The sequence below is a fragment of the Mandrillus leucophaeus genome, unplaced genomic scaffold, assembly GCF_000951045.1.
Source record: "Mandrillus leucophaeus isolate KB7577 unplaced genomic scaffold, Mleu.le_1.0 Scaffold539, whole genome shotgun sequence".
Taxonomy (NCBI): domain Eukaryota; kingdom Metazoa; phylum Chordata; class Mammalia; order Primates; family Cercopithecidae; genus Mandrillus; species Mandrillus leucophaeus.
The window spans coordinates 604026-622467 of NW_012105797.1; the positions used below are offsets into that span (position 1 = coordinate 604026).

The window sequence follows — 18442 nt, forward strand, 5'->3', positions numbered from 1 at the left end:
CTACTTGAGGACCACAAATGGAACTTCAAGGTACTGCTAGGAAAAGAATGGCACCAGATCAAGTTTTCCAGATAATGGATTCCAACTCCAGCAAGTGGGATAAGAGGTTCATGACACAAATATATTTGTATTAGGTGACTCAATCACCAGGATACCAAGATCTGTTACTTTCACAAAGTGCTCTGAGGCAACGTAAATATGGAAGGAACTTCAGAGCCAGCTCTTGCGCTCCAGGCTCCTTTTTAACTATTTAATGTGGTGTGGAAAATATCAGCTTGCTGAGGATTATCATCTCAATAGAGAGCTCCTTGGGAAGGAAAAGGCTGAAATTTAAAAAAAGGATCTTCATTAAAGAATAGGGAGTTGATTATGTTGCAGAATCATATCTTCTTGTTTTGTGACACGTTGGAAACATAAACTTCAGAGCTTTTTTGTCTCCACAGCACAGAGGTCTGATTGCTTCTGTTTAAAAATAGGGATCTGCTGACGGATTTCAGCCAACTTCTTAAGGTCTGTGTCTGAATACATGATTGTTTCTTCTTTGAGAGCCCTCCCCAGGCAACATAGGAGGCTTTGTCATCTGGGGCAGGAGACTGTGGCCACATACACCTGATTATCAAGAGCCTGAAGCAATTCCCAGTGGGCTGGTCCAGTGGTTGAAATGAAAGCCCCTGGATAAACCAACAGCTGGCAGCCTGTGCTTGTGCAAGCTCTGCAAACCAATGTCATAACAGATGCCCCAACCCATTCTGCAGTTTGGAGTATCAAATGGGGAGAAACTATTGCCCGGACTCAACATTCTGGATTCTTGAAATGTCATTTTTCCAGGAACACCAGTGTCAAGCAGATGGACCTTTCTGTGCTTTACTAGTAAAATTCCATGAGGTGCAAACACAGCACAGGTGTTATATGATTTCCCAGCATCCTCTTCAAGGATGGAACCTCTAGTGAGGCTGTATTCCTTTGCTACTTCAGAAAGCTTCTGTGTGGATTTACCAGGAATTTTCGCTGCATATTCAGGAAAATATTTTGTGCCATATGGAGAATTAAAGCATCCCAGCAAAGAAACTATTTTGGCTCCTTTTGTTGCTGTCTCCTGGACAAGGCTACAAGCTCGCGTGTTGTTATCTGATTTGATGAAGAAACTTGAAGCTGGATGAGGGCCAAGTCGAAAGTTGCCCTGGCTCTCCAGGGAAGCACCAGCAGCGGCACTGGCTCAGTGCAGGTGTCCCTGTATTACTTTTCTAAGTCACAGAAACATAAAAATGTTAATGTTAAAGTTATCCTAAAGCTTTTTTTTTTTTTTTTTCTTTTTGAGTCTTGCTTTGTTACCCAGACTGGAGTGCAGTGGCACAATCTCGGCTCACTGCAACCTCCGCCTCCTGGGTTCAAGCGATTCTCTTGCCTCAGCCTCCAGAGTAGCTGGGACTACAGGTGTGCGCCACCAAGCCCGGGTAATTTTTGTATTTTTAGTAGAGACGGGGTTTCACCATGTCGGCCAGGCTAATCTCGAACTCATGACCTCAGGTGATCCGCCAGCCTCCACCTCCCAAAGTGCTGGGATTACAGGCATGAGCCACCGCGCTGGGCTCCTAAGGAATTTTTAAGACTCTCCTCCCCCAGTACATCTGCTAACCTTAAGTTGAGAAACACGGATTTTCAGGACTGAATTGATGTGAGAGGTGAGGGAAAAGGAAAAATCCTGATACAACGACTCCACAATGTCTGGTCTGGGAGTTCTTGGTGATCCTATTAACTAAAATCAGAAAGAAAAGAAAAGAAAAGAAAAGATACATTCAGGAGAAATGATGAGGTCAGTTTTGTTTAGTCTCAATTTGAGTTTCCTACAGTACATTCCCTTTCTGTAGAATAAGCTGGAGGTGGAGATATTTGGTAGACAGCAACCTCTGTGAAACTGAGAATGTTGATGTGGTCATACAGGAAGAACATGCAAAGCTAAGAAGGGAAGATAGTGGAGGAAAAACTGTCGGTGAATACAATTCCTGGAGAGTAGCAGTTAGCAAGGAGCAGGGTGGGGGATGGGGAGAGGAGAGGTAAGTAAGCTAAAATAGGACAAAATTTAAGAAGAATAAAATGGGCAACGCAGATCAAGTAAGATAAAGACCTAAAATAATTACTTGTGTTTGGTAATTAAGATATGATAGTGATTTCACTCCACTGAAATTGCACAGTAAGTGAAATTTCAGTAGAGTGTAGGGGCAAAGTCTGATCACAGTGCGTCTAAGAGCAGAGAAGAAGTGAGGAAATTTCGTAGCTAATAATTCAAGACTGTTCTGCTTTGTTGTAAAAAACGTAGTTGGAGGGGACTGGACTTGAAAACAATGCAATAAACGCGGGGTGGGGAATTGAGGGAACTCATACTTCACACCGAATGGCTTCAATTTTCTTTGTACTACATGAGGTAAGGTCCTCTGAAGAGACTAAGAAGGGCAGAGCTGGGGCAAATGACTTTGGAGGCGTGCTGAATGTTGGGAGAGGAAGCGGCCCAGGAAATAGGCAAAAGGAAAACTCAGAGGTGCCGAGGACCCGGCTGAGGGTGTTTATGAATTCAACGTAGCACCAAGCTCAAGGTTATGTGACTTTCTCTTCCAATTCTGCCCTGCAGAGTGTAAGACGCAGAAAATGCAGACGAAGGTTGACTTCTACTTAAATCCCTATCCCCAAAAGCCCAGACGTACGGACTCGAAGGCCTGTGGCCAGATCGTGCGTGGGTGCCTACTACAGATTTATGAAAAGCACATAAGGGCCAGCGTGTTTGCCTTCTAAGGCGTACTGTTCCGCAGCGTCGGCATCCTCAGGCCTTCACGGAAATCGAGCCATTTTTTACAAGGAGTGGGGATAAACCTGGTGATCGGATGAGGGACTACGCGTAACTTTCTTTCTCTCCAGATCCATCCCGGAGGAGGCTGGGCGGGCGGCTGCTCCGGTCCAGGGGTGGAGGTCGGGGCCCCGACCCGACGCAGCCAGGCGGAAGCGCGGCTGCCATTGGCCCAGAGGCTGCTTTTACCTGCGCGGGGCCCGGGGCGCAAAGTCCGAGGCGCCGGCGGGGAGGAGGCGGCGGCCGGCAGCGCAGGTGGGCCCGCGCCCTCGGCCCTGCAAGATGCCCCTGAGGCTACGGGGGAAGAAGAAGGCCAAGTCCAAGGAGACCGCCGGGCTGGTGAAGGGCGAGCCGACGGGCGCGGGCGGCGGGAGCCCCTCAGCGTCCCGGGCTCCCGCACGCAGGCTGGTCTTCCACGCGCAGCTGGCGCACGGGAGCGCCACGGGCCGAGTGGAGGGCTTCTCCAGCATCCAGGAGCTCTACGCCCAGATCGCGGGCGCGTTTGAGATTTCGCCGTCGGAGGTAAGGCGTCAGGTGCTCAGGCTCTCCCGCCTCTCCGCCGCGCCGCGCGGACTTTGGTGGGCCTAGGAGGGTTGAGCTCCGCTTCCCGGAGCGCGAAATCCGATGCCGTGTTGAGTCCGCCGGGGGCGTCCCGAGGGGAAGTGAATGGGCCTTCCCGGGAAGGGAAAAGGTAAGTTGGCACGACCGGGGGAAGTCACCTTCCCCCTTGCTCCGAGATCTGGCCTTTGGGAAGCGGGTTGGGGGAGGCAACCTTTCTTCCGCTTGCAAATGTGTTTGCTGCAGATGTCCCGGATTCCGCCGGCCGTTCAAGGTGTGAGCACCTTCCCAGACTAGCGATCTGGCGGGGCAGGTTAATACCTTCCACCTCATCTGGACGTTACTCTCCTGTTTCCTCCGCAGGCGTGAGAGTCACGCAGGTCATCTCCCCAGATTAACGGAAAAAAAAAAAAAATTGAAGTGCCTTCCAGGTGATACCCAGATTAAATGGGGGGAAAAATTGAAGAGCCTTCCAGGTAATACGAAACGGAGGCCCACTTTCCCCCAATCTGTCATTTCTAACATCAACACCAGAAATCCTTGGGTGGTATTTCCAAGAAGTTTAAAAAGCTGGGCTGTTATTCCAAGAGTGGATAACCTAGAGATTCATACTTAATCACATGGGACTAGTTAACAAAATTTTCATGAGGAAAATCAGCTCTTTTACATCATATCCTTAAAACGGGACTGAAATTTGCTTTAATTAGATTGCATGCGGGCCTGGAACTAAGTTTGACACAGGCAAACTTAGTTTGTGCTAACCCAAGTGAACTGCAAAGGTAGGTGTGAGAAGTTAGCTCAACAAAATATTTTGTCCACATTTCTAGGAAAAGCACATAATTTTGTTGCCCTGGACTCTCAGTAGTGCAGAGAGCTGTCTTTGAGTGGCATACAGCGGCACCTGGAGTTCTTTAATTAGTTGTTTATCAGGTCTGTTCAAGGGAAATCGAGGTCAAGGCAAAATTCCAAGAGGAGACGAAAGACCTTAAAGTGTAACCCTTTGTTCTTTCGAAGTTCCCAGGTACTAAGGGGCAAATCGTAAACCCATCTGTGAATTATTTGTATTGGTATAGGTTATAATAATAATACTTTACATTTATATAGGATTTTTTTTTTTTTTCAAAAAACACTTTCACAGGACACTTTCCTTTGATCTCTAGGGGAGGCAGGTGGCAGGTTTAACGCGATAACTTGGACATGGACCCAGGTTCTACCATTTATGAGCTGTGTGGACTTGAATGAGTTTAACTTCTCTCAGTTTTAGCCATCTATAAAATAGAGATTAGAATACTTGTCTTGAAGAGTGTTGTGAAGAGTGGAGTCTGTATGTAAACGTATCAGATTGCATAGTTTATGGTCAGGGCTTAATACATGGTAACTAAAATTATTAATACCTAACAGTTAAATGAAGGGCTGAAGTGCAAAGTGATTGGCCCTTAGCCAAGGTCACATACCTAGCAAGAAAAAAACTGGGCTGTAATTTAAACTTGGATCTTCTGATTCCTAAGCTAGTGAGCTTGTTAGTATACTTAACTGACAGCTTTAAATGTCTTTCCTGTAACCAGGGACTTCAGTTTTAGTTACAGATGGTCCTGGGTTTATGATAGTTAGACTTAAGATTTTTGACTTTGCCATGGATTTATTGGGATGTAACTTCCTGGACTTAAGATTTTTCCACTTTCTGGGTTTATTGGGGTATTAAATGCATTTTCACCTTATGGTATTTTTGACTCATAATGGATTTATTGGGACATAACACCTTGGTAAGTAGAGGATTATCTGTATTTTGCATTAACACTTCTCCTCATCATTATATATGACATTATTCTGAGCTCAGGGCACATGATTTTATTCAATCTACTTAATCCCTAAGCAGTAAGTATTATTATTGATATCTCCACTTTACAGAGAGGAAACAGACTTTGAGGTTCAGAATTTTTTTCAGAATTACACGTAGCAAGTGGCAGAGCCTGGATTTGAACTCAGTGTATTCTTTTTTTTGTTTTCTGTTTTTCTTTCTTTTTTTTTTAGTGAGATGGGGTCTCACTCTGTTGCCCAGGCTGGAGTGCAGTGGTGTGATTGTAGCTCACTGCAGCTTCTAACTCCTAGGCTCAGGCAATCCTCCTGCTTCAACCTCCTAAGTGGCTGGGACTACAGGCATGTGCCACATCTGCCTAATTAAAAAAACTTTTTTTTAGAGATGTGGTTTTTCTACGTTGCTCAGGGTGGTTTGAACTCCTACTCTCAAGGGATCCTCCTACCTCAGTCTCTTGAATAGCACAGACATGGAGCCATTGTGCCCATCTTTTTTTTTTTCCCCTCCCATGAAGATATATTGTTTCCCAAGTTTTCCAGAGTCTCAGCAATAGTTTGGTAGCCACTTTCAACATTTTCAGTGCACTGACTTGCAAGGTCAGTTTCCAAGATAATGTACACGAGGTGTTTTCACGTGTTACCTCAAAGTTTATAACATTTTATAACTCCAGTATATATGTATTTTATCATGTTTATGCATGTAACCAACATTAATGCAAGTTTTCCATCTGGATAAAAAAAGTTAATTATATGCAGGATAAAGTATTGGTCATCATAGCATAGTATGCATAACATTTCAGTGGTTCACTTTGAAACGGAAGTAACTTATTAAAATGAAATGCACACCAAGGAGATTCCATTTTTGTAGCCCATTTACTCAGCAAGCAATTACCTCAATCATGATGTAAATAACTTTTTTTGCTGATTTTTGTTTTTTGAGATGGAGTATTGTTCTGTTGCCCGGGCTGGAGTGCAGTGGCACAATCTTGGCTGACTGCACCCTCCACCTCGTGGGTTCAGGTGATTCTCCTGCCTCAGCCTACCTAATAGCTGGGATTACGCACCACCATGCCTGGCTAATTTTTGTATTTTTAGTAGAGATGGGTTTCACCATGTTGGCCAGTCTGGTCTTGAACTCCTGACCTCAGGTGATCTGCCCGCCTCGGCCTCCCAAAGTGCTAGGATTACAGGCATAAGCCAGTGCACCTGGCCTAGAATTGTGATTTTTAAGGTGAGATTTTATCTTCACAAGCATGCTATTATTTCTCATAAACAGACCAACCTTCTTTTGACACCTGTTGCCATCCCCTGTATTACCACCTCATTTCTCCTTTATAGCAAAACTCCTCAAAAGTCGCTGTCCCTGAGATACAATTTGTATCTCATTTTCGACTCTAAACTTTTCATGGCTTCCCCTCTCACTTGGAACAAACCAAAATACTATGATGGGCTATGGGCTCTGTTACCTCTTCAAAGTCATTGCTCCTTCTGCTCCAGCCAACCTGGTCTCCTTGAATGCTGGAGCCTTAAGACTTTTGCTTTGGTTTTTGCCTCCGCCAGAACCTCTTCCTACAGAATGCCCTTCCTTAAGTCTATTCAAATGTCATCTTCTTGGTGAGGCTAGCACTGATCGCCTCTAGGTACAGCACTCCCTATTCCCTTCTCTGCTTAATTTTTCTCCATAGCATACTATCCTATGCATATTTAACTGATTTTGTTTATGGTCTGCCCCCCTGCCCCAATAGAAGCTCCATAAAGGCAAGGATTTTTGTCTTTGTTTACTGATGTGGCCCTCAAGGGCCTAGACTGTGCCTGAAACATAGTTGGAGTTTAAAAAATATTTGTTGAATAAAAGGATCCTCACAAATTCAGTAGTTAAAACCCAGTGTCTTTAGCATAAAGCTTTAGTATTGGTTACAATACTAATATCTTATGTAGGTGTTAATTTTTTTTATGTTCTGCTATGAGGTAAGAGACTAGCCTTTAGGTGGGGGTAGTGAGGAACATCACTCATATCTTTAAAGTTTTTTGAAAATAAATGTATATATTTAAGGTATACAACATGATATTTTGATATAGTGAAATAATTATTACAGTCAAGCTAATTAATATATCCATCTTAGAAATTATGAAGCTCGAGGCTCTGTTTGCAAGCAAAGTCACTCCCTGAATGAGTTACAGCGTATGAGGAGCTGCTTCCTGAGGCTTCCGAGAAACTGCTTCCTTTTCTGAACTTGCTGACACTAGCACTGAGCTCTTTTGAAAGTCAGTATTCTGTATTTATGTGGTACTTCTAGAAGACATGAAATGTTCTGCAGACTTTATCATTTCCCAGCAGTGCGAATAACTGGCAAGTGGAACTGTTATCTTTTTGGTTCACACATGGGAAACTGGGACGAGTAGAGCAAAATAGGGTTTTACTGACTTGCATATAGCACCCCCTGCCCTGGAAAAACAAGTTACAAAAATCTACAAAAAATGAAAGAATTGGGAATTGGGCATGAATATTACTATTGAGATCTGAGGAATATGAAGTAAGCCCATCAAACCTGAGTAGAAAAAGTATGAGAAGCAGTCCCTGACATCTGGTAGCGACCTTGGCACTTGCAGGAAGGCCTTGGCGTTCTGTTGCACATAAACAATTGCACAGAATGTCAACAGCAGATAAGACTGCTCTGACTGTGGTAATTTCTCCTACTTTACAGATAGGTTTACTAAGATTCCTGGTCATAGGATTGCACCCACTTCCTGACAGCACCCTATCCAGAACAAACCCATGCTTTGGACCCTCTCCCAAATCACCTAACACAAGCCCAAATCCTTTCTAATGTTTCTTTCTGAAACCCCCAGAATCTCCCATAGAGTGCTGTCACCCTCCTCACAAGGAGGAATAAACTGCAGGTGAGAATTCCTGGTGGTCTTTGCCTGGAAGGTATTGACAGTTATCACTTGTCACTGTTGGGTTATTACAATGCAGATTCTAAAGAGGCAGCCTTAATTTGGTTTCCCTGACTCCTCTCATCCTCTTTTAGTCTTTTAATGCTGTGATCATACCAGTCTAATCTTAGCACTTTTGGAGGCTGAGAATTGAGAATCTTTGAAGCCAGGAGTTTGATTGACAACAGCCTGGGCAATGTAGTGATACCCTGTCTCTAAAAAAAAAAAAAAAAAAAAAAAAGCCAAAAATAGCCAGAGGTGCTGGTATGCACCTGTAGTCCCAGTTATTCAAGAGGCTGAGGTGGGAGGATCACTCAAGCTGGAGTTTGAGGCTGCTGTGAGCTATGATTGTGCCACTACACTCCAGCCTGGGCAACAGAGCAGGACTGTCTAAACAAACAAAAACCTGCAAGGGCTCCCCATTACTTACAAACCAGTTACTACCAGCCAAACAATGCCTCATATTCCTGTCTGCCTCTTGAGTCCTCTTCTATGCCCACTGTTCCAATCTCACTTCTTAATAATCCCTTTTACATTCAACAATATTTAACTGTTTCGTTCCATTGTGCTTTTTCTCATGCTGTTCTTTGTTCCAGTAACTCCTACTCACTTTTCTAGTCCCATAATTTCCTCCAAGAAGCCTACCCTGTGAATTCACAAATCTAAATGCCCGCTATTGCATGATTTTTAACATAGCATTTGCACATAAGATTGAATTTAGTGACTCCTCTATTTCCTCCTGAGGGCTGGGACTTTTTTCCTTTTTAAATCTTGTTCCTAGATGGTTAGCTAGATGGTTTAGCTGCTCCTTAAAAGTTTACTAAATAAAAGTAGATAATGGATATAGTAGGAGAGGCAGCTGAGGACATAGATAGTAGTAAGACTACCAATGTCCTTGAAGTTGTATGGATTTTATTCTGTAAGCAATGAGAATAACTCAGATCTTTTTCAGAAGAAGCAAGGATCCCTGACATGTGTTTTACAAAGTAGAAGCACACTCAACCATTCATTCTCTGTATTTTCTTTCTAAATAATATTCAATTTAAATGGAATATAATGGTATTTTCTGGATTTACATCATACCATCTGAGAAGTTATAAATATATCACAATCATTACGTAGGCTTGATATCCCCTCCTGAGCACCAGCCTCATTTTTATATGAAAAATTCAGGCAAGAGAAACATGACTCATTTTGAGAAGTGGGAGGAGGATCCAACCAGCTGCCTTATAGACCTCATTGCTGTCAGGAGGGTAGGAAATGGATAAGACTGCTGTTGTGCTAGAAGTACCCTGAAGAAGATATCTGAACAACCCTAAAGTAAAGTTTACACCCTTGGGCAGGGGTAGACTCCTCTTCAAACCCTGGCTACCTGTAGGTTAATAGCTAGCCCTTTCACGTTCTCTTACCTGCAATCACCAACCCAGCTATCCTGAGTGGAGTGGAAGGCTCTTGCAGGCTATCTTGGGCAATTTGTATGTATGTATATGTCTGTCTGGCTGCTGTAACAAACTACCATAAACTGAGTTGCCTATAAACAAAAATTATTTCTGACAGTTCTGGAGGCTGGGAAGTCCTAGATTGATGTGCCGGCAATGTGGTATCTTGTGGGAGCCCAATTCCTGGTTCATAGACAGCCATCTTGTTGCATCCTCATGTGACAGAAGGGGAAAGGGAGCTCTTTCTAGGGCCTCTTCTATACAGGCACTAATCCTATTCCTGAAGGCTCAACCCTCATGACACAGTCACCTCCCAAAGACCCCACCTCCAAATACCATCACCTGGTAGGAGGTGGGGGATTAGGCTTGGGGACACACACACATTCAGTCCATATAAATATCTATATTATTAAAATGTATAGGGAGGTAAGGAAGCTTAGGACAGCTTCTACAGCTGGACAGTCAGGTTCCGTGGACAGTTGGAACGCTGCTCATTCTGTTCAGGTTAAAGCAGTGGCTCTATACTCTGGAGAACTGAGAGCAAGTCTAGTTGTCCTTAACCTTCCATCTCAGCCTCTCTCCCTCCCTACTTACTCTACTCTTGACTGATTCTTTCTTCTCATCCTCTTGACTTTGCTCCTCCCGTTATTACCTCACCCCCCTGTGTCTTTGTGTTTCTTTACCTCTCTACTTTCTGTGCCCTGCCTGTGTGTCTTATTAAACTTCCTAAGAAAGAGTCTTTGTTGTGTCAGGGTACAGCACAGGTGGGACAGGACCCTGGGGCCTGTGGGTCTCTGGTCCAGCCTACAGGTCCATGCAGTACAGACGTAGGGGAGCAGTGGATAAGGAGTCCTGCCAGAGAGGGCTGTGCACCTGGCAGATATTCTGAGACATCTTGATTTAGGGGAATGTAAATGACAGACACCTTCCATGGGCTGTTTAGAAAATGAAACTATTTTCCGTTCTCTATGACCTTTATGCATTGTTCTCTTTATCTGGAAATCTCTCCCCTACTCTTTCCCTGTTAACTCCTACTCATGCTGCAGGACTTGCGAGTCATTACCTAAAGCCTCCTCACTACGTCAGGACTGGGTTCTGTGCCTATCCTCTAAACTTCCATAACTCTTATCAGACTTAATGGTCATTATTGCTTTAATGTCTGTCTCTTCCATAAGATTGAGAGCCACTCTGGGCAAAGACTGGCGGTTAGTATGCAGTAAAGCTTATGGCTGGTCATGGTGGCTCACGCCTGTAATCCCAGAAGTTTGGGAGTCTGAGGCAGGAGGATCACTTAAGCTCAGGAGTTCTTGACCACCTGGGCAACATGGTAAAACCCCATCTCCACAGAAAATACAAAAAAAAAATTAGCTGGGAATCGTGGTGTGAGCCTGTCGTCCCAGCTACTCGGGAGGCTGAGGTGGGAGTATGGCTTGAGTTTGGTAGGTGGAGGTTGCAGTGAGCTGAGATTGCACCAGTATACTCCAGCCTGGGTGACAAAAGCCCCATCTCAAAAAAAAAAGAAAAAAAAAAAGAAAAAAATTATTACAGAAATTTTAAATACATGCAAAATCAAGGAAATAGTGTAATTAACTCCACGTGCCCAGCTTTGACAGTTATCAACATTTGCCAAGATTTCTTTTCTTCCCTCATTAACAAAATTTTTATTAAATATAACACAAGTAGAGAAAAGCACATAAAACAAATATGTAAATTAATGGATAAATGGAACACCCTTGTAACCACACCTCTGTTAGGAGATAGACTTTATCAGCCACTTGAGGACCTTCCATGTGCCTCTTTCCACCTGCACCCAAGAGTAACCACTGTCCTGACTTTCATGGTAATGAATCCCATTATATAGTTTTATCATTTATGTGCTTTCCTAAACACCAGAATTCAGACTTCTTTTAAATATGTTTTTGAGTCTTTCTTAATCTATATATTCCCCTTCGTCTTGTTCTCTTTCCAGTGTATTTGTTGAAGAAGCCAGATCTTTTACCCTGTGTGTTTCACAGTTTGTTTTTTGCTGATTGCATTCCTGTAGTCTAGTTTGGCATCCCCTGTCACTGTATTTCCTATAAATTAATAGTTGTATTCTAGGTTTAATCAGATGGGGTTTGATTTTTATTTCCCTGATGAGACAATATCAAAAGTGTAGTTAAAATTTTATATTGAATGAATAAAATCAACAGATAAAATAGGGGTCTTACCTTTTAAAATGTCATCAGTTCTCTCTACTGGAATAGACTTCAGCCCATTTTGAAAAGTCTCTTCTATGTTTTTTGTTTCAATTGTCTGTTCAGTGAAGCAACTGTGTTTTTTTCTGTAACCCTCTGAATGTATGGCTGGGACTATCTGTGAGCCCTTCATCCCTAAGAAACCCTCTCAGCTATACCCTCAGCAGAGCCAGATGTGCTTTTCCTACATCTGAATGCTGGCAGAATTTTTTTGATGCATTGTAATTGTACATATTTATGGGGTATGTGTGAGATTTTGATACAGGCATGCAATATGTAATGATCAAGTCAGGGAATTTAGAATTACTGGTGGAATTTTAATTTTTCAAAAGAAATCACTGTAGAGATATTTCTTCCTGTTATGTGTATAAAGAACCAAATACTGGGAAGAAAGAACTAAAAACCCTCTAATGAAAGGTGTGTATCATGTCAAAAAAGTTTACTTTTATCATTTGTACATGTTACAAATTTGTAACTGGAAAGAGTGATTATAATACAGTTTTAAAATGGAAGGTAGATTAGGCATGCTCAATCTTATTCTTCATTAGAAAACTTATTGGTTATTAGCTTTGTGCCAGTCACTGCCCCAAATCTTGGGATACATCAATGAATAAAACAGACAATAATCCTTGGCCACATGGAGCTTACATTCTAGTCCTCCATCCTATGAGATGGGCACTTCTTGAGTCAATGAGACTGGATGCAATGGACATTGTTGGGTTATTCTCCGAACTCTTATAAATATAAGTTTTCTTTTTATATGCACATTTCTTGCCTTAAGGACCTAGAAAAAAGGACCTAGGAGCTTTTGCTAAGCAAGAGGAAAACAAGTATGTTTATGCTTTTTGCCGGAAAATGTTCCATCATTTCTATGGCCACTCTTAATACCTCCTCTGTGCCATATACTCTTAAACCTCCCTTCTGTCTGGAAGCGTTGAAGTATAGTATAGCTTAGTGGTTAGGAGTGCCACTTACTATCTGTGAGACCTTGGGCAGGTTATTGGCTGCTCTTTGTTTCTGTTCCTCATCTGTAAAGTGGGGTTAATGATACTTCTCATCGCAAAAGGTTGTTGTGAGGGCTACATGAAAAATCATGTATGTCAGATCAGTACCTGGCACATAGTAGGTATTTTTTAAATGGTAGTTATAATTCTAGAATTGGAAGAGCCTTCATTGTATTCTAACTTTTGAACCTGTTTACCAAATAGACAACTCACCTTTAGTTACTTTTAACTGATTTTTTTTTTTTTTTTAACTGAAGGATTCACTCAGAGCACTTATTAGGAGTTCAGCATTGTGCTTGATGCTGGGAGCTTAAAGGTGAAGATGACATAGCCCCATCCTCCAGTCAAGTGCAGTTCAATGACAAACAATTTGACAAGCTAGTGCAGGTTCCCTAAAATGTGTTCCAAGCAACATGAATCCCTTTGACATATTATAGAAAAAATGCCTCCAGTTGTCAAATAACTTTGGGAACTGTATTTTGTAAATTCATAATACATATTAAAGTCTGTGAGAAGTCCACTAAAAATTTAAAAATCCAAGAATCTTGGTGCTTATTATTTCCCACACTTATTTGAGTATGGAGCTCTCCCTTTTTTCCTGCATAACAAACACTCCATGGACCAATATTCCAAGATGTATACTTCAAAAAAATGCTGGTATGTTTTTTCAAAAACTATTCATCAGTTATTCTGTGATAAAAAGGGACTCTGTGATAACTCATAACATTCTAACTATTACAGTCAATGCTCATTTATCACCGAAGAACTCTGCCAAATGGCTTCCATTTTGTCCTTGTCCTTTACTGATCCTTTTGCTGCCCTGTCCTCCTCACTATCCAACTTTGGGCAAGTCTTCCCTCTTGTTGGGGTGGGTGAACTAGACCAGTGGTTCCCAAAGCCACTTGCCTCTTAGAATCACCTTGGTGACCTTTTTAAAGAACACAGGCTTCTGGGCCCCACCCCTACAGATGTTGACCAGGGCCGGAGAATGTTGTCATTTTTAAAAGCTTCCCTGATATACTTAGGCAGCTGGCCTGTCATCCATTGGTAGGTTGTGTGTTTGGGAGCCACTGAATTAAATGAAGAGATCCAAAGTCTTTTCTAGCTTGAATGTTCCTCTAGAGCTTGTGCATTCAATTAAAAATATTCCATTGTCATCTTTATGTACAAAGTATTGAGGGACATACAACAATGACTATGACAGTGTTTTGCAAGTGGATTGACTATAGAAATCCTTGAAATGGTAGAGACCCTGGTGTATCTAAAGTCATTTAGGCTGGGTGCAGTGGCACATACATGCCTGTAATCCAAGTACTTTGGGAGGCCAAGGTTAGTGAATCACTTGAGTCCAGGGATTTAAGACCAGCCTGGGCAACATGGTGAAACCCCATCTCTACAAAAAAATACAAAAATTAGGCAGGTGATGTGTGCCTGTAGTCCCAGCTGTAGTCCCAAGTTGAAGCTTGGACAGGACTCAGGAGGCTGAGGCAAGAGGATTGCTTGAGCCCAGGGAGGTTGAGGCTGCAGTGAGCCATGATCATGCCACTACACTCCAGCCTGGGCAACAAGAGTGAGAAAAAACCAAAAAACAGTAACAAATAGAAAAAAAGAAAAAATAAATAAAGTCATTTAGAGATCACTTCTTGTTAGAGACATGCTAGACAGAGAGTTTAAAACTGAAGTGCTGATAGTGAATTAGAGATAAAAAATGAAGATGTATTTTTGAACTTAATGAGAACTTTTGGAAAATAGAATTCTATGAATATAATTCAGTAAGGCATAGTAGTATAAACTTGAAATAAGAATTTTTAGAAGCTAAAGCATATTTTCTGCTTTTCTGACATCAAATGTAATGTTTGGAAATTTAGGATGGTGATATCACACGAATTCTTTTATAGTTGTTTCAAAGCTTTATGGGTAAAGGATATAGGTGGGCTATAATCAGTTCGTAAGATCTATTGCTAATCTAACCTGTCTCATCTCTCTCTTTTTTTTTTTTGAGACCCTCACTGATCATAACTTACTGAAGCCTCAACCTCCTAGGCTCAAGCAATCCTCCCACCTCAGCCTCCCAAGTAACTAAGATTATAGGTGCGCACTACCATGCCTGGCTAATTTTTGTGTTTTTAGTAGAGATGGGGTTTTGCCATGTTGCCCAGGCTGGTCTCAAACTCCTGAGCTCAAGAAATTCTCCTACCTCAGCCTCCCAAAGTGCTGAGATTATAGGCGTGTACCACTGCAGCCAACCGAAACCTCTTTCATCTCTTGATTTTATCTCAGCGTTAACTGCAACCTACCTCTCAAGTCCTCCTCTTCCCATTAACCTGTTGGCTCTCAGTTAATGAGGGCATCCATAATGTTTGACCAGAGGTTACCAAAGGAAAGTGATCTCTTGCTTTTGTGTTGCATTCATTTACTGAAGTTACTAGCAGAAATTACTCTCTATAAAGCTGAAGTCCACAGTGGAGCTACACAGTAAATGATTATTTTAATTGAAAAAGTAAGGTATATAAATTGAATTTTTATATGGTAAACATCCAAAAAATGTGGGCCACCCAGAACTGTCTACTGTAAACACTTTCTTTACTGTCCTTCCAGAAAACTACTCTATAAATTTGTAAGAGAGTGTGTGTGTGTGTGTGTATGTATGTATGTAAAACGTTCATATCTGTGTGGGTATATGCCCCCACTTTATCTTCTTCTTTTTTTTTTTTTTTTTTTTTTATACTCAGGAGCATATCGTATTCTGTATGGTTGGTAGTGGGAGAAGAAGAGGAGTAGCCGTAAGAAAGAAATGCTGAGGCCTGGGAATGGCAGTCACTGTATCCTTGCAGTGTCTCATAGGGCCACCAGGGAGTCCTTGTGCAAGGAGAGCTACCACTGTGTCTTTAATGGTGATTAACCAAATTTTAATAATTTCTAAGAAGTCTGTTTCCTGAAAGGGTTTCCTGTGCTGCCTTTGTTTCCCTGTGTCTCCTTAGTGTAAACCTCCATCACCTGACATAACCAAACATGTTCCTTGATGCTGCTTATTCAGAGAGAAGTAACTAGTAAACACCTTTGGGCTAGTTGCTCACTCAGACAAAGAAAAAAGGAAGCCAACTGAAGGTGGATGGCTCTGTCACTGCTTGTCTGAATTGGGATCCAAGAAACTGGCCTTGATTACTCATCTCAGAAACTCTAGCCCTGCTGTTTGGGGTGTGCAAATTATTCTGAGGTTTGGGTGATTAAAATGTGGAATGGGAAGTTGAAGGGACTTAGAGCTTTGTCAGTGGTAGAATTTTTTTTTTTTTTTTTAGACAGAGTCGCCCTCTGTCGCCCAGGCTGGGGTGCAGTCGTGCAATCTGGGCTCACTGCAACCTCTGTGTCCAGGGTTCAAGTGATTCTCCTGTTTCAGCCTCCCAAGTAGCTGGGACTACAGGCATGAGCCACCATACCCGGCTAATTTATAATAAAGTGTTCTTTACACTAATTTTAAACACTGAGTTAGGCCCCAGGTTCAAGCGATTTTCCTGCCTCAGCCTCCTGAGGAGCTGGGATTATAGGCGCACACCACCATGCCCGGCTAATTTTTGTATTTTTCGTAGAGAGAGGGTTTCTGCCATCTTGGCCAGGCTGGTCTTGAACTCCTGACCTTGGGTTATCCGCCTGCCTTGGCCTCCCAAAGTGCTGAGATTACAGGTGTGAGCCACTGCGCCCGGCCTGAATGTTTGCTTTTTAGAAACATATTTGACTCTCTGTAAGTGTTGTGGCTAAGAGGCTTAAGAACTCAAGCATTCAGAATGTGTATTTGCTATGTGTATAAAAATCTCCCTGGAGATAAATCAAAGCACATGGAGAGGGATGACTAAAATCCAGGCCCTACATCTCAGTCTATAAAAGTCACAGGTTCTTAAATTACAGTGTTAAAGTAGCCTTAAAGGGATACACAGTAACAAGGTTGAGGAAATGATAATTGTGTATTCTTAAAACAGTTTACATATCCATATATTTCATTAATGTAGTAGTGGTTGTATAATTGGTGTTAACACTGTGTCCCTCATGATCCAGGGCCAGAACCTTAATTTAACCACCTGAAGCTTCTCACATTTGATACTAGCAGTGTGTTCTGGGTGTGGTTGAGTATTAGATGCTGGTCATGATTCCTGTTATTTCCTTCCTTCTTCTGTGTTCTCTGTGCTTTCCCCTTCCTTTCTTCACTTTCCTGCCTCTATGTAAAAGTGGGTGGAGGAAGGGAAGCATATCTTAAGAACTGAGGAGAAGGGAATTACTGTGTTTTTTTCTTTTCTTTTCTTTTTTGTTTATTTGGGAGGGGGTCTCAGTCTGTCACCTAGACTGGAGTGCAGTGGCACAATCTCGGCCCACTGCAACATCCACCTCCCAGGCTTAAGTGATCCTGTCACCTCAGCCTCCTAAGTAGCCAGGACCACAGGCGCGCACCACAGTGCCTGGCTATTTTTTTAATTTATTTTTATTTTTTCATTTTTGGTAGAGATGGGGGTTTCGCCATGTTGCCCAGGCTGGTCTTGAACTCCTGAGCTCAGGTGATCCACCCACCCAGAGTGCTGGGATTACATGCATGAGCCATCGTGCTTGGCCAAGGAATCATTGTTGAACAACTATTACCACTTAACCTATGCTATCTTAACTGAAATGGTAATTCTTGCCAGAACCCCCAGAAATTATTATAATCTGTAGAAGAGGCAACTGGAGCTTAGAGTAAAAGTAAATTACTCAAGTTGCACAACCCAGAGGGATGTCTTTGACTTGAGGTCTATCTGATGTCAAAGTCTGTATTCTTTCCTTTACACAAGTGATTCTTAACCTTAGCAGATCCAAAGGCTTTCTCTAATAACAAATATTTTGTGATACCATCTTTACTGTCCTGAAATAGGATTTTAAACAATGTTTTCTACCTATACACATAATTAATTCCTTAACTCTAATATTAGAAACAAATATGGATTTTAATATCTAAGTATTTGGATAAGTTTTCTTAAAAGGCATCAAGCAGTCGGGTGTGGTGGCTCATGCCTGTAGTCCCAGCACTTTGGGAGGCTGAGATGGGCAGATCACCTGAGGTCAGGAGTTTGAGACCAGCCTAGTCAACATGGTGAAACCCCGTCTCTACTAAAAATACAAAAATTAGCAGGGCGTGGTGGCGTGCACCTGTAATCCTAGCTACTCAGGAGGTTGAGGCAGGAGAATTGCTTGAACCTGGGAGATGGAGGTTGCAGTGATCCTATATTTCGCCATTGCACTCCAGCCTGGGCCACAAGAGCTAAACTCCATCTCAAAACAAACAAACAAACAAAAAAATCAAAACAAAAAACATGAAGCAGATGCTTGTATCTACTTGTAGTGAACACATTTGGATTTGAAAAGAGTAAGAATAAGATGAGATTCAGGTTAGGTCCAGTGGCTTATGCCTGTAATCTCAGCACTTTGGGAGGCTGAGGTGGGCAGATCTCTTGAGGTCAGGAGTTTGAAACCAGCCTGGCCAACATGATGAAACCCATCTCTACTAAAAATACAAAAATTTGCTGGGCATGGTGGTGAATGCCTATAATTCCAGCTACTTAGCTACTCAGGAGGCTGACACAGGAGAATTGC

General features: G+C 42.3%; 1 protein-coding gene and 1 pseudogene across 2 annotated transcripts in view; one reads left to right on the forward strand and one right to left on the reverse strand.

The window, feature by feature from the left end:
- Positions 1–420: 420 nt before the first annotated feature.
- On the reverse strand, positions 421–1937 carry LOC105551936 (annotated as a pseudogene).
- Positions 1938–1978: 41 nt separating this feature from the next.
- Positions 1979–18442, forward strand: part of GIPC2 (GIPC PDZ domain containing family, member 2) — a 113768-nt gene continuing 97304 nt past the window's right edge. Inside the window, exon 1 of one of the 2 annotated variants that reach the window (XM_011997378.1) lies at positions 1979–2112. In XM_011997378.1, the coding sequence (XP_011852768.1) occupies positions 2095–2112 (18 nt within the window). In that variant the 5' untranslated portion in view covers positions 1979–2094. Of the gene's footprint in view, positions 2113–2905; positions 3362–18442 lie in introns of those variants that run through there. The other variant, XM_011997377.1, reaches the window with a different exon arrangement.